Here is a 15,237-nt window from a genome sequence, read left to right on the forward strand (position 1 = left end):
GGATATTCCATACCATGTGAGGTCATGCTCAGTACATAAACTGGGGGAAAGCTGGTGGGGGGGGCCGCTGCTCGGGACTGGCTGTGCATCGGTTGGCGGGTGGTGAGCAATTGTACTGTGCATCACTTGCTTTGTGTAGTATTATTTTATTTCAATTATTAAACTGTTTTTATCTCAACCCATGAGTTTTTCTCACCTGAGCTCTTCCAATTCTCTCCCCCATCCCACCGGGAGCGGGGAGTGAGCGAGCGGCTGCGTGGTGCTCAGTTGCCAACTGAGGTTAAACCACGACAGTGTGTTGGAATCAGGAGAGTGTTTTGAGAGTGACTCTGGTGGTCACTTCCCATTGTGTACTTCAGTTCGTTCTGGCACTGCCTCAAGCCTGCACACTGGATTCCTCATGGGTGAGATTGAATTGGAGGGCACAGTCAGCTGAGCCCTCACGGGCGTTTGGTCCACAGGACTGGGCAGAGCTAATCCAAAGCAAAACTCCCTGAAATGCATATGGGGTGGGCATGGCTCTTCCAGCACTCTTTTGCCTTGCAGATCTCCCTGTTGGGCTGCACTACTTGGTAATGTGAATGTAGGCAAATATGCAGTGTAACATTTCTTCTTAGTCTTTGTAAACATACAGCTTAGAGTCTCATTTATCTATGTTGCCTAAGTGCCTAGTGTGCTTCATACTTTGGATAAGACAAAATAAATTGCTGTAGTGAAACTATGTCCTAGAGAACAGCTGTGGAAGTTTATTGTTGCATTATTGATTTTGGTCACTTTTTTAGTAACAAATTGTCAAGATTAACAGGAGGCTTTTTTGTGTTTTCAACCTTTGTTTTCAAGTTCAAAAGTAGAATTGGTGAGTCCCTTCCCCAGGTTTGAAAATAACCTTTTCCCAATATTATGTGCTTCAGGCTGTATCCATCAGAGGGTAGATGTGATAAATGTGGACCGTAGCTGCTTCATGTGGAAAGTCTTGTGTGCCTCTCTAACTTTTTGGAACAATTTTAGACTAGAATTTGAACTATGGAAAGGTGATTAGAGGAGAATAATGCAAAAAAAGTAGTCCAGAAATAATAGTTTTTCTCTATGTGATTTTTAGCCGAGTTGGATGATTCAGGTGTTCCTAACTGCATCAGAAGTACTATTGCTTGGATGGATTAAAATCCTTTCTGCTATTTCTTCTTAATAAGCATACTTCCAAAAGGAGACATTACACTGGGGTAAGGGAGAGGAGGAGGCAAGGATATTAAGTATTGCAGTACTATTTCTTCTACCCAGTTAAATTTGGTGTTCCACCAAATCTTCCTCTAAGAACATCATATGTGTGAAATCTTGATTTGTGAAGATGTCAGCTAGAAATAGAAGGCAGCCCATGAGATGACACAGTTGTATTACCTCATGCGATTTTCTGTATGCTGGAGTGTGCAATAGGCAGCTGCACTTTAGAAATGGGGAGGAAGCAGAAAGCCTTGGCATTGTGGAGGTGAGAAAGGTAAGGCTTTTGACCCTCGGGAGGTGGGTTTGGTTACACACTGGTCTTCATGTCGCCAACTTTAATTTTATGTTCATGGCTTATACCTTTCAGAGCTATTGTTTCAGAACCATAAGAGCTTCATACAAAATAGTGCCATTTTGGCTTTCATGTTTAAGGCTTCCTTTGCAATCCTGTTGACTAGAAGAATTTACTTAGCTCCTCAGCATGCATCCGGTTTGAAACGATCAGATACGCGTGAACGCAGAATGTGTATGCGTGTGGAACGGGCAGCAAGGTGAAGCACCTGACAAATCATCAATGCAGAAACATCAGTTTTAAAAATAGTTGGAGGAAGCCATCTTCTCACATAACTTCACAGATTTAACATGAGATGAAGGTGCAGTTTTATGGTTTTATTCAGGTTCCCCCAATGAAGTCCAAAAGGAGCAGCAATATCTTTAGTTGGGCGAATGGATGTACTATAGTATCAGATAAGCTTTTCTTCAGGGTATTATATAAGTGCAGTCTGTCTATCCAATAGCACCACCAACTCTGGTTAACTGTTCTGTATGCTTACTAGTGAAATCACATGCTATTGTATGTTGTATTCAATCAGCTCCAGAGTTATGTGCAGGACAGTAATGCTAGTCCTGTCTGATATTTGATTCAGTATCTAATACCAGGCACAAGTACCTAAACTTCCACTGGACTTCTTGCTTTTGTTGCCTTTTTTTTCCCCTGAAACTCCTATGCTTATGAACCTGATTTCAGCATTCTCTTTATAACAGCTGCTTTCTTACCTCTTTGTTCTTATTATATTGTCGTTGCTTTTCTCCGTTATACTCAAAAGAAAGCATTTTCCAAGCCAAGTCTTTCACTTTTTTTAATATTTTTTTCCCCCCCAGATCTCATAATCTGATTCTCCTTCAGAACATCTGCTTTCTTTCCTCTGAAACATACCTTGTGTATAAATTAAATACAGCTTTATACTCCTGCCGAAGCTCCCTCTGGCACTGTAAACTGGCTCATTTCCAGCAACTGTTGCATGCAAGTGCTCTGGGTTGCTGATTATTTTTGTAACTGATGATTAATTGGAAAACAGATTTCTTGTATCAGAGGATGAATGATCTGGGTGCATTGGCCTTCCTTCTTAGACAGTTTTGCTTTTTAGCCAATTAAAACCTATTGAACAGCAAAGGTGTGCTGGGATTAACGTGGTTGGAGTTCTAAAATTGTTTTCACTGAGTCTTTGTTGGACAGTGGTTTTATTTTTATTTCATGGCAAAATTGAAAATATGGCATTTCTAAGTCATTTGTGGTTTGGAAAGGACTTTATCTTTAAATACTCAATTTTGTGTTTGTGTTTATCTTGGATTCTTAAATTAATGCTTTTTTATTGCAAAGATACTAGTGTGGAGAAAAGCTTTACATTTACTGTACAGCTCTTAAATCCTGAACTGTGGAATTACTTGCATTTGCTGCTGAAAATAGAAGAAATGTATTTGTGCACAGAACATTTTTTTTTCTTAATCTAAATCCAAGAAAAAATGGATTTGTATCTGAAGATAGAGGAAAATGTAGCTCTACTCCTGTATTCTGTTGGGTTTGGGGGAAGAAAAGTAGGGAAACAGAAGCTTTCAGCACTTTGGTAAAGGACAATGATCTCCTGCCCTTTCTGTTTATTTAGTCTTTTGAATATACAGAAGTCTAGAAACTGAACTGTCTAACTAGTTAGGTCAATCCTCAAGTGCATTTCAGTTGATCTGTCTACCTCAGTAGATTCTAGTTCAGGTTGTACACGGGCTTTTAGGTATTTGCTATTAACTGTTTGCTTTCATCTTGAAATGATGTGGAGAAGTATGGGTACTTCAAGACTTTCATCTTAATTGAAACAAGTAAAGTCATGTTGTTAAATGACAGTCATGCAGATAAAACTCCAGGGAACTATGCTGAAATCGTCAAATTAATTTACTGTTCTTGCTTCCTTGTCAGAATTGTTCTGAAATTTGATTTTTCTTTTTCTTTCTGGAAGCTTCATTCCTGAAGGCACATTTATGAAAATAGACAAGGGCTCATAAATTCTAACTTTAAATTTTTAAAAAATTAAAAGCTTTACTTAGAATATTTTTTTTAAGTTAATAAGGTAAACTAGACTGGAGTATTGTGGTTTTTATATAAGCATCTGCAGGAAGAAACCCCAGGGTCTTTGTGCAGAATTGACAGGCATCAACAGGAGTGGGTAGTGTTTGAAGTGATGCATTCTTCACCTTCAGTTCTGAGAGCTCTGCTCTTAACCTAGAGGAGAGGGCTAGGTTGTTAATTGAACTCCTGCCTTTAGTTCTTGATGGTCTCCTTTTATTTCACATTTCTAAACAAAAAATGTAGTGCAATATTAAGTGTATTTAAATGTCTTTGCACCAAGAGAGAACATGGACAAATGATTGGGTTTGATAAGCATTTTAAATAATGTATAAATAAGATGAAATGCTATAAATTATAGGGATATAACAAAAGGGAAGAGTGATGGCTTTCAGCTATGAGACAGACTGTCAGATTGATGAGAGTTCCTTTATCACGTTCTAGCTACACCAGTATTTGTGCAGTGTAAAAATACCATGTGTAAGTGTCAAGCATAGATGTATCAGATCAGAATCCTCGGGGTTTTCTCTATTGCGTATATATTTAATGATTTATTGGCAGATCATACAATTTTGTGTTGTCTCTAAGTGTTCAGTCCCTCCATAGATCTCTCTGATAAATGCTGAAACAAGTACCACGATTGGTAAAATTTAATTTTTGCAATCAAATAGAAGAAATACATTCTTGAAACATTTGGACAGTCAGCTGTTTCTGGGAACAGACTACACTTTGAGGTTAATGTCAACCTTTATTTTATTCACTTCTTTTTGTTTACTGGTTTTGATGCGTCTTGGCAAAGATTTATAGCAACTTTACTGAGTTTCTCTCTTGTTCTGGTTTCTCTAGAGGGCGGAATTTGAGATCACCTGTTACTTGCATGCTGTATTGTCGATGGTTTCATGTGGACTTTGTGCTAGCCTGCCACGTTTAACTTCACATTCGTTGTTCCCCTTTGGCACAAAATAATCCATTTATCTGCTTTGCCCCTGCTTCTGGCAAATGGAGGTTGAGTGGGTGGCTGGCTGTTAAAAGGTAGCATACTGTGTGTACAGGGGACTGTGCATAGGAAAGTTAGTATGATGAGTTAGTGTTAGGCTTTAACGGCATTGAAGAGTCACTGCTGCTTAGACTCTGACAAATAGAAATGAAGGAGATGAAATACAAAAATGCATTTGTATTGTTTGTTTAGTCAACATGGAGGTGTAGAGGATTTCCTTATGGATTAATTTTAGTGGACTACTTCCACGGTGCCAGTGCTTCAGGAAGTTACAAATCCCTTCATCCAGCTTGAGACTGAGGTCATTGCATCTTATTTAGTCTTGCTTTTATCAGTTGTGACTGTTTTGTTGGATTGGGGAGGGGTGGGGTTTTTTTCTGTAAGATTGATCACAAAATGTTCTTCTTAAACCGGTGTGTGCTTAAAACTATCTTCTGTGTTTCTGGGAACACTGTAATGTTATGTTTGGCTTCGTAATAGGCACAGAAAAAGTACGGCAAGCTCAGGACTGCAAGGACCTCCATGTTGTAAACCCTGATTGGCTGTGGAGCTGCCTGGAGCGCTGGGACAAGGTTGAGGAACAGCTCTTTCCCTTGAAGGATGACTACATCAAAACACATAGGTAAGTGGGAACTTGGGGGAGTAGGGGCTGTGACAATAGGTTATTCATACAATTATGCGAATTTGTTAATGCAGCTATAAAATCGGTTTCTGACAAATTCAGAATGATGTGCAATGCTTACAGATTTTATGAGAGAACCCTCCATTTTTGTCCATTTCTATGCTGCTTAAACTGAAGACTGTTAAGGGATCGGGAGGCAGTTCAGCAGCTAGCAGAATCAGTAGAAACCTGTGGTACCCATAGTTTCTCTAACTATGTTTCTCATTGTTAGCCATCTTCAGCTGGAGCAGCTGACCTTGACGGTTCATCCACGAACCAACACAGGGAATGCCACCAAGGCACAGGATCATTCATGCTGCCAAATGAATTAAAAAATGTACACACTCCCACAACATGAGAATTGATAAAGTATGGCATTTTTTTCTGAGTCTCGGTAGTGAGGAAGAAGAGAGAAACAGAAAAATACAGCAGAAAAATGTAAGAGGGGTTGGAAGGCATGAGGGTAGAAGCAAAAACTGGAAGAAAGGAAGTAGTGAGAGAACAGGAGGTTTTGGCATGATAAGAAAAAGTGTTGAAGGAGAAGGCTTAAAAATAATCAGTGCACTAGGGTGACAGCAAATAGAAGGACAGCCAAAAACTTTATTAACACAGAGGAAGTCAGAGGGCTATTAAGAACAGTCCCCTGTATGAAAGTGCCATGGCTAAAATAACTCATGACAAGATACTGTAGAACCAGCTTCTGCTTCTTGACTTATCTGTTTGGATAGACTCACATTAATAGCATCTTGCAAGCCTAATGGAGGACCTTCCCTTCTGTGTTTAGACAGGAAGGGGCATAGCATGTTGGGTTTTCTGTATTAAACTGATAGTGGTGTGATTGACTGGGTAGGCTAGAGATTTGCTTTCTGCTTAGAAGACGCTAGCCCATTGAGGGCAGAATGTGCATGTGTAAAGTCCTCATACACTCTGAAGACACCAAAAGTAGAAACGTCTGGAAGTGAGATCACTTATCAAATGAGAGACTAGGTAGAGACCCAGGATCTCTAAAACTTAGGAAAGAGATATAGCCTACTTATGGCTTGACTAGAATACTTTGTATTTAAAAAGTGCTATCAGATTTTTTCTAATCAAACTTTGGAATATTTGTATGGGATATTTAACTTGTCTCAGAAGCCTGACCCTGCCAAGTTCTCAGTAGAAATCTGGACAGTGACTTGTAAGCATCATTTTTTGATGTCTAGGTGAATGTTGGTCTTTCTACCTATCTTAATTTACTCTTCCATTTTATTGAAACAAGATGATAATTTTTCCTATTTCTGTGTTTCAAATACAATATACCTTAACTTCATATTTTCCCTCACTCCCTTCTCCTCCCCAGTCAGTCCTTGTCAGTAAGACATCTATCTTAATGCAAATACTTTTACTTTATTAACCCAACATGTGCAACTTCTTTGGAAAAGATTTTCTCCTTAATGAAGCTGCTTGAAATAGTGTTTACTGGTCCAAAGCACTTATGAACTACGTGGGGGATGAACTCTGAGAAAATATTTGCATATAAAATGAGCTTAAGAATAGCAAAAAAGAATAAGTAAACTTGGAATTGGTTGACCTTAAGTACTGATGCTACAAGACTACTTCAGAAACATCCATGAAAGCATATGGTAAAAACTCCAGTTTCGTGGCACTTCTAATATTTGTTACAATATAGTTTAATTGTTTTTTCTATAGCATTGGTTTTGTGGTGCATAACATGCTGTTTTATTTGATTTTTTTTTTTAATGATGTAAATATGCCGTTATCTGTGTCTTTGCATTTTTCTGTTTTAAATTCAGTGAGACTTTATGGGGGGGTGGGGGAGAACAAATGTTTCTTCAGAAGTCTTCCAAACCATTTTTTTTTCCCCACTTTCTCCTTTAGAAGAAAAGAATGCTCATTTTGTACATTTTGGTTAGCCCATTTAAATTTCTAAAGCGATTTTTTTCTGAACTTCATCCAACAGAGAGAACAGCCCTGCCACATTTCCTGATACACACAGCACATTTCAGACAGCTCTGTTTCACCCAACACCCATCCATCCAAAGTCTCAACCTGGTCCTGAAGTTCGACTTTATGATCCTAACACTGGAAAGCTAATCAGGAAGGGCGCTCAGACCTCTGGCCAGTCAATGTACATCCAGTCTCCAGCTCCTCCCATCACCTTACCAGTCCACGGCGAACACTCGTCCTTCAGGTACCTAAAGCATAGCTAAGAGTCACTTCAGCTATATTTTCAGATGCTGTAGTAAATTTAACTCTTGTTATCTTTGCATTTGATCAAATTGTCATCTTTGCTTTAGTTACTTTGTTTGCTTTCTAAAAAGCCAAGGAAATGAGTGAAACTGAATAGTCAGCTGAAGTGAAATCAGGATGCTAGAATTCCAGATGCTTTTTGTGCCTCACCTAAGTGTGACTAGAAACCTCAAAGCAAATAAATGCAGCATGTAGTTTATGCACTCTGAAGAATGTTAGAATAACTCATCTCTGAAGCGAGACAGCCTAATGTTTTTTAACAAGTCTTAGAATACTAGATTGTTTTTTGTCTATAAAATATATCTGATAGCCTTTGGCTTTTGTTTATAAAATTTTCCTCTTCACCTAATTCCTTCAGATGGGACATCAGCTTTGTGTTTTGTTTTGAGGAATATTAGAAGTGGTGGACGAGGGGTGTAGCTAACTGAGTATTATTAAATAAGGCCATATGACTGAGTGCTAGTTAATAATTCTTAGATCACTAAATTAAGACACTAAAGCAGCAGGAGGAGGAGGTGGCCTGCTTTTTGAACTACAAAGGCTAGCATCTGGACTTCGCCAAAATTCGTTAAAAAAAAAAAAATTTGGTTAAGCTACAAAGACAACACTTGTCTCTTAAGGATGGATAAAATACTTAAATTCATCCCTAAGTATCTACATAAAAGATCTAACTTTCTGGAATGCTAACAAGTTTAGCAAGGCTTGTTGACTCCAGTGGTAAAGCATCATCCAGTTGAAGGCAAAGCTTTTCTCTTGTCTGTAAAATGTGATCAAAATTCCTTTGTACAATGTGATCAGAGTATAGCAGTTGTTACAAAGCAATTCAGTTTTCCAAGCAACTACGAAAATACAAAGCACAATTATAAATGCACACAGTTTTCTACCTTTCTTCTCCCTCCCCTGCCACTTTTGCAGTATATCACTTGTAAAGGTTTTGTATATTGGTGTAGCTTGTTATGTTTCCACTCTATCTTCCTGTTGCTAAATTATTTCAACCTATGTTTTTTTCAGTTGTCATCTTTTTATAGGCTTTTTCTTATTTCAGCTTCCTTGTTTCTGTCAACACAGGTTTTTTGAGTCTCTTGTTTGTGAAGACATCTTGTTTTCAGTTCCTTTTTAACTGTCTTTAAAGTCTGTATTTTACTTTACTATGACATGTTAAATGAACAGGAAAAGCTTTAAATGATCAAGACACAGCATGTATCCAGAGAGAAGCTGAAAAGCTTTTGGGTTTGTTTGTCAGTTATGGAAAGGAATTTGTCTAGAAATAGAGCTGGGAAGGTTGTACGTGTATATAATTGTCATGACACTTCTAAGATGCTTCAGTATGATGGTTTATGTTGCTATTAATGCATCGTTAAATGCTTTAAAAAGAATGGGTTTTGATGTTTGTTCTACCTTTGTCAACAACTTAATGAAGAGTTATGTCCACACCTAAGCCTATTTTTCTTTAATGCAGAGGTGCTTCTTCTCGTGAACATCTTATGGAAAAGGAGAGAAATATACTTCAGCTGTCCTCCTAGTTGAGTTTCTCAGAGCCCTAGACAGGTTTTGGGGGTGGATCAAGACTGTATCTCCTTTCCCTTATTTTATTTCACTTAAGCATTTTTTTGACTATCAATGCTCAGGGTTAAGACACTTTAATCTAAGAAAGTGAATCCAATTACTCAGTGCTGCAACTCCACCCCATAACTAAGTAGCTGTAAAAAAAGAGATTAGCATAAGATATATGCTGGGAAATAGTATTTTCATCATCATTTCCTGTTGATTTGATTCTAGTGGTAAAATTAGTGACCTGTAAACACTGATTTCTTAATTGGGGCATGTCTATATTCCTCAGAGCAGTTCTGCTATCTTCAATTAAGATGGTGAGGAGTGTCTTGGTAAAGTCTAGGAGGAAAGCAGTGCAGTGATCAAACGCCATTTTAAGTACTTTTAATGGATAGGAAGTACAGTGCAGGCAGAGCACGAAGGCTGTAAAGAAGTAACAAAAAGCCAAATAGGAACAGCTTTGCTGTGTCTTGACTAAGCAAGAGCTGAGGCAGAAGTACTGTATCATCGCTTTGCTTTGTCTTAATGCATACATCAATGATAGCTTTTTAAAAAAAGCTTCACATCCAATTTAAAAATTGATGTGATACTTGACTTCAGAGAAAATTACCTCAGTGCAGCAATTTCTTGGTAGAGGGCAATGTATTTTGTGTCCTGACAGACTTCATGTGCTCGTATGTTCACCTCCTACAGAAAAATGAGAGTATTTAACTACGCCATTGAATTTAAGCAGAGTTAGATAAAGCTGTTAACACTCACAACTGCTCCTGTTGTGGGTGGGTGTGAAAGCTTCCAACAATCTTCTTTGATAGTTTCTAAAAACTTATCTGATTCTGAAGTTCAGACAGTGGGCAACAAAATTGCGCTGCTGCAAGAGGAAACCCTTGGGGAGATGGTAGTTGCATGTGGCCTAGCAATGGTACTCGGTCTCTTACTGTAAGAATAGACCTTTGAAGATAACCTCTTGCAAGGCTGGTTACTGAAAAGGGTTTCAAGTTATCTGAGTACCATTTCATAAGAACTGTTTCAGTTCTCACTTTTTTATTTTGGGTTCAACAGTTTTAGTTTCTTTCTGGGATTCAACTTGAAACATAATTTAAAATAGGATATGATTAGTTTAAATATCTACACACAATTTGTAGTGAAACTGTCACCAGTGAATTACAGATGGTTCAGTTAATTTGGCCAACATTTCGTGCAAGAGGCATAGATCTTGCCATTGTGCTCAGTGCTGTAAGACTTGAACACCTGCTTTTTGTCATGGCTGTTGCAGCCTGAGCGGAAGGGTGGCAAAGAGTTTGCAGCTGTACTGGAAGGGAAGGGAATGCAGTGCTGCTCAGTGGCTGCTGGCAGCTGGCAGGAGCTCTTCACTGTCTGAGAACAGGAATGATTCTTCTTTAAAAACAACCTGCGTGTCAGAGCTTTGACACTCCATATGTATCTCAACAATTTGCATTTTCATATGGAAGCAGTATTCTACAAACATTATAGTGAACACTAAAGTTGTAACAGGTCATGATGTGTAACGTAGTATTGTCCAAAAAAAAAAAAAAAGCAAATGCTAATGGCATCTTGGACTACAATAAAGAAAAAATAATATTACAAGTTAAATTCTAGTGAATGCTAATAATACACTAACAGATGAAGCAAGGCTTAAAATGTGGATATAATTTACATGTGAGAAGTTAAAAGTGGCACTCGGGTTTTAAATAATGCTAAGATGCACCAAATGTTTGGTTTGAAAAGGTGTGTCAAGCAGATGTGGTGGCTGAAGCAGTTCTTTAAGATTCGTATAAATTAATTTCACTTATAAAATTTTTGTTTCTTAATTTGCATGCTCATTGTTACAATTTTTCCTATCTAATGTTATCAGTCTTGTTATAACAGCAAAAATCCGAAGTACCAAATTGAAATCATCAATGGAATTTAGATATTTTTAACATTTTCATGATGATAATGCTATTTTAGCTTTTGCCCTGATGCTGTATCAATGAAAGTGTTAAGATGCTTATTACTTCCACAAATGTTGAACACACCCCGCATGCAGTGAGTTCTAGCGCACGTGCACGTCCTTGTGCATGTAACACTGGCAAGCGCCAGCCAACCTGTGCAGGGTTGAATATAGTGTTATTTTTGAAAAAGTACTGATGAATCTCATCTGATTAGAAATAAATGTAAATTCCTGCATTTGTATGTCTTTAAATTTTGATCAACATAACAAGCAGCTGAAAATGTAAAGCCTGAAAAATGTCTTTGATAAAATAAAAATATTTCTTACAAACCTTAAAGAAGTCTTTGTTTTATATTGCTTTTTGGAATGCTTTGAGGAAGAGTCCCATTGTTTCTTATCTAGTAGCAGTGGGAAAATACTGGGGAAAAAAAATCTGACAGAAGCCTTTAGAAGCTATTAATACAGTTAATAGGTAATATTTAATACAGTTAATACAGGTAATATTTTTTTATGATAATGTGGTCAAGGATGATCTCACATTTTATGCTTGGGGGGGTTGTTTGGTTTTGGTTTGTTTGGGTTTGGTTTTTTTTTTTCTCCAACAATGGTGGAGTCTTCAAGACTAACCTGAGACTCGTAGTATTTCTGCATATTATTGCTTCAGAGTAAAGAAGTTCATAGCTATGCCTAGTCCTGGATGCAATATCTCCAGAATTAAACTGTCAATACAGTTTTTATTTAATGATGATGCAAAATAATTCCTGCCTTTGCCACCCATTGAGGTGAGGGTGATGTTCTCTAAAGTGTTCAAATATAAATAAGAATACAATGATACAGAAACTGCAAAAGGAGGAGTTCTCACTGTCACCAGTATGATAATGTGTTCTTAAAAAAAAAATATACTAGATTTATATATATCTAGAAACCTGCTTGGCTGCCTGCTGCATATAACTTGTGTATAATTCTTGGCATGGTCAAGCTTGTCGTGTTTTTAATGCAGTTGTGTAAGATGCTTACACCTTTTGTTTCGTCATTCTCTGTTTTAGTAAGAATGTGAATAGCATCACCACCTTTCTCTTGACTAGGGTACCTATTAAAAAGGTAGGGTACCTATTAAAAAGGCGGGGAAATCATATTTTAAAATATCCTTTTGGAAAATATAGTGGAATGCTGTATTTTTTTCCTCTTCTACCTATGAAAATTATTGTCTGAGAGCAGTTTAATAGCAAAAGAAAACTGTGTGGTCTTGTAAAGTAGAAAACACTTAGTAGAGGAAGAAAAACCCAAAAAACTACTAAGCTGTGATGAAAACCTCTAACAGAAAAATAGTTTGGTTATTTCATTTCCACAACATCTAAATCATTGTTTTGGCTTCATAGGAAATTCCAGTGTACAGAAATGACAAACTGCGAAGGGGAACATTTCTGCTCTGTTGCTGAGTGGTGCTGAGCTGATGGGGGGTCTTCTGCAGCAGATAGCACAGTTCTGGGTAGCACAGCAATGGCTTGGCTCTTCCCCCACTACCCCCAATTCAAAAAATGAACTCGCATCTCCTGCATCTATCCATGGGATCTGAGAGCAGAGATGTGTGTTTAGGAAATATGAGCCCTCAAAATGAGCTCGACTGACAGCTTCGTGTGGCTTTCGGATTTCATACATTCTGGGATTGAAGTACTTATGTAGGAAAAAATCTTGATATTTAGATGGCCTTCTTAAGAAGCTGTCAAGTTCATGAGAGAAGAAACGATTTTGTAGAACCTTACCTGTGACTGGATTTACGTAACTTAATAATGGCTTTTTTGGGTGGGGCTGCTGATCTAAAGTTGTTTCTTGAAAATCCAGGCTTGTCGAGAAGCAGCCACCCTGCGCTGAAACTCTTGTCAGCAGAGACCATGCTGTACCCTTTCTTAATTGCCACCACCCTCAGAAACACCTTGGTGGTGTCTCACCTGGTAGTTACAACTTGAAACAGGTTGTGATTTCAAATACAGTTACTTTTATACTTGCTTGTGGTAGTCATTCCACACACACACAATCTTGTGGCTAGCATAAATAATTTGTGATCTATGAGCTTTATGACCTGAGATCTTTGAATAGGATTCTGGTTGGTGCTGAGCTGCTGTAATGTGTTCCAGGAGGTTAGTGTGACAGCCCAATATTCATAGTTAAACTGCATTGTGTAGCAGTTTTAGCTTCTCCAAGTCTTTAATAGTTAAGTAATATTCACAGAGAGAAAGTTACCCAAGAAAGGTAGAAGTCCTCTGGTGTTGTTCTAGATGTAGTCTATCTTTTTATTACTATTATAAAGCAATTCCCATGAAGTTATGATAATTTTATCTATTTTTATGAACATTTTTACATTTTTTGTTGTATCTGTGTGTTCTGGCTAAATACAGTAGCTAACAAGGTAATAAAATACAAACTAAGAGAAAATGCTACCATATTTGAATACACTAGCAAAAAAGAAATACGGTCTGCTTTGCATCTCATCCAGGCTTAGCATCTGGGAAATGTCTGAAGATTGAGGTTGCAGAAATGAGCTTTCTACTTGCAAACCTCTTGTCTGTAAGGTTGAGAAATAGAAAGGTATTCTTTGAGACTCAAGAATACAAGCATAACATAGATCAGGAAAAATATATTAGAACGTAAGAATGGTTTCCTGAATGATAAATGTGTCAAGTGACGGACGAACTTCACTTGAGCACAAACCTTAAAGTATTTTAAGGGCAACGCATCTGCAGCTACTGAAACTCTTGGCTTCAAGAAAGGTTTGATGGTTACTTATAAGAACAATGGGAAGGCAGGAGAGCGAGTACCTTGTGCAAAGGTAGAATAAGAACTTAAGCCATCAGACTGAAAATAAAAGCAATCATTGGGAGATTTGATCTTTCTTCTGTTGATGAACACAGAATTTTATTAAGCAAAATCATAGGTATTCAGCAGTCATAAATTGTTTATAGGAGTTTATTTCTAGACAAGCTGTAAGTCAAGTAAATCTTTCTTATGTGGGACCCCTGAAATTTTTCAGAGTTGTTCAACCACATCAGCAGCAGATGTTCGAAGAAGAAGACCTACCAGCAAGTGAAAATGAAGAGCAGCCTGGTCCATCTAAGCGGAAACGCCAGCCAAGTATGTCTGAGACAATGCCCCTGTACACCCTATGTAAAGAGGATTTAGAGAGTATGGATAAAGAGGTGAGCTTAACTAATTCTGACAAGTTTTTAACATAATGATTGTTAGTTATGCATAACAGTTTAACTTCTGTTAAATTATGCATGTATGTGAACTGACCTTGTATCCCTACAGTAACTTGGCATAAAAGCCACAGCAGACTAAGAAGTACAGTTCAGTCTAAAATGCAGTTATGGTCTGCAAAGCAAACTTGAATTAAGGAATGGGAGTACTCTTGTGTGTAAGCAGGCCTTTAAAGCAGAACTTCATTTAAGTATAGCTTTGTCACACGAAACATGTTATCGCATTTGCTGTGTGTTTAACTTTGCCAGGTGTCACTTTAAACTTTTTTATTTTTAAAGTAAATCTTCAAATGATCTGGATAAAATCAGTGGTGGGATGGGAGAAGAGAGGTCTGTGGATGTAAAAGGCATAGGCTGTAGAGAAGATCACAGAGCCAAAGGGGAGCATGGAGCCTCATTATCTGTAGATATCTAATTGTGGTGCTGTTAAATCATAGCTATCATGGTTCTGCAGGTGAAGGGAGCTTTCTGTTACAGAGTGAATTGCACTTTTTTCATACAAAAACACATTACTTGAAATTCATTGTGAACCTCTAGCAGCTGCTTATATTTCACTTACCCTTGTGTGTGCTTTTTTCAAATGAGCCACCATCTTACATAATATTAAATGATACATAGAGGAAAAAATACCTATCATTGCACACCATGTTTTCATGGATTTGTTACACAGTGTGTGACTTTACTGTAAAACCTAGTGACCCTGGAGCTTGAATTCATCTTTGAGCTTAGATCATTCACTGGGGTGGGGACAGGAGCGTATAACTTGCCAGCTTCTGGCAGTAAGTTGCTTACAAGGTTCTAGCCATAACAGGCCTCGAGTTATTTTCAGAAAATATAATAAAAGTGTGAAAAGGAAACTGCATATTTCACCAAGGCAAGAAAGAGTTTATGTATACAGCATAGCGTAATTTTGAGATGTGCTGTTCCTAGAGAGGTCCTGGAGGAACTTTGACCTGGTGT

General features: G+C 37.8%; 1 protein-coding gene across 1 annotated transcript in view; it reads left to right on the forward strand.

The window, feature by feature from the left end:
- Nucleotides 1-15,237, forward strand: part of CTDP1 (CTD phosphatase subunit 1) — a 119,412-nt gene that overhangs the window by 36,470 nt on the left and 67,705 nt on the right. The window contains exons 9-11 of the mRNA XM_009277188.2: nt 5,091-5,232; nt 7,232-7,462; nt 14,052-14,217. Of these exons, the coding sequence (XP_009275463.1) occupies nt 5,091-5,232; nt 7,232-7,462; nt 14,052-14,217 (539 nt within the window). The remainder of the gene's footprint in view (nt 1-5,090; nt 5,233-7,231; nt 7,463-14,051; nt 14,218-15,237) is intronic.

Source organism: Aptenodytes forsteri, unplaced genomic scaffold, assembly GCF_000699145.1.
Source record: "Aptenodytes forsteri isolate BGI_AS27 unplaced genomic scaffold, ASM69914v1 Scaffold338, whole genome shotgun sequence".
In the NCBI taxonomy this organism is placed as follows: domain Eukaryota; kingdom Metazoa; phylum Chordata; class Aves; order Sphenisciformes; family Spheniscidae; genus Aptenodytes; species Aptenodytes forsteri.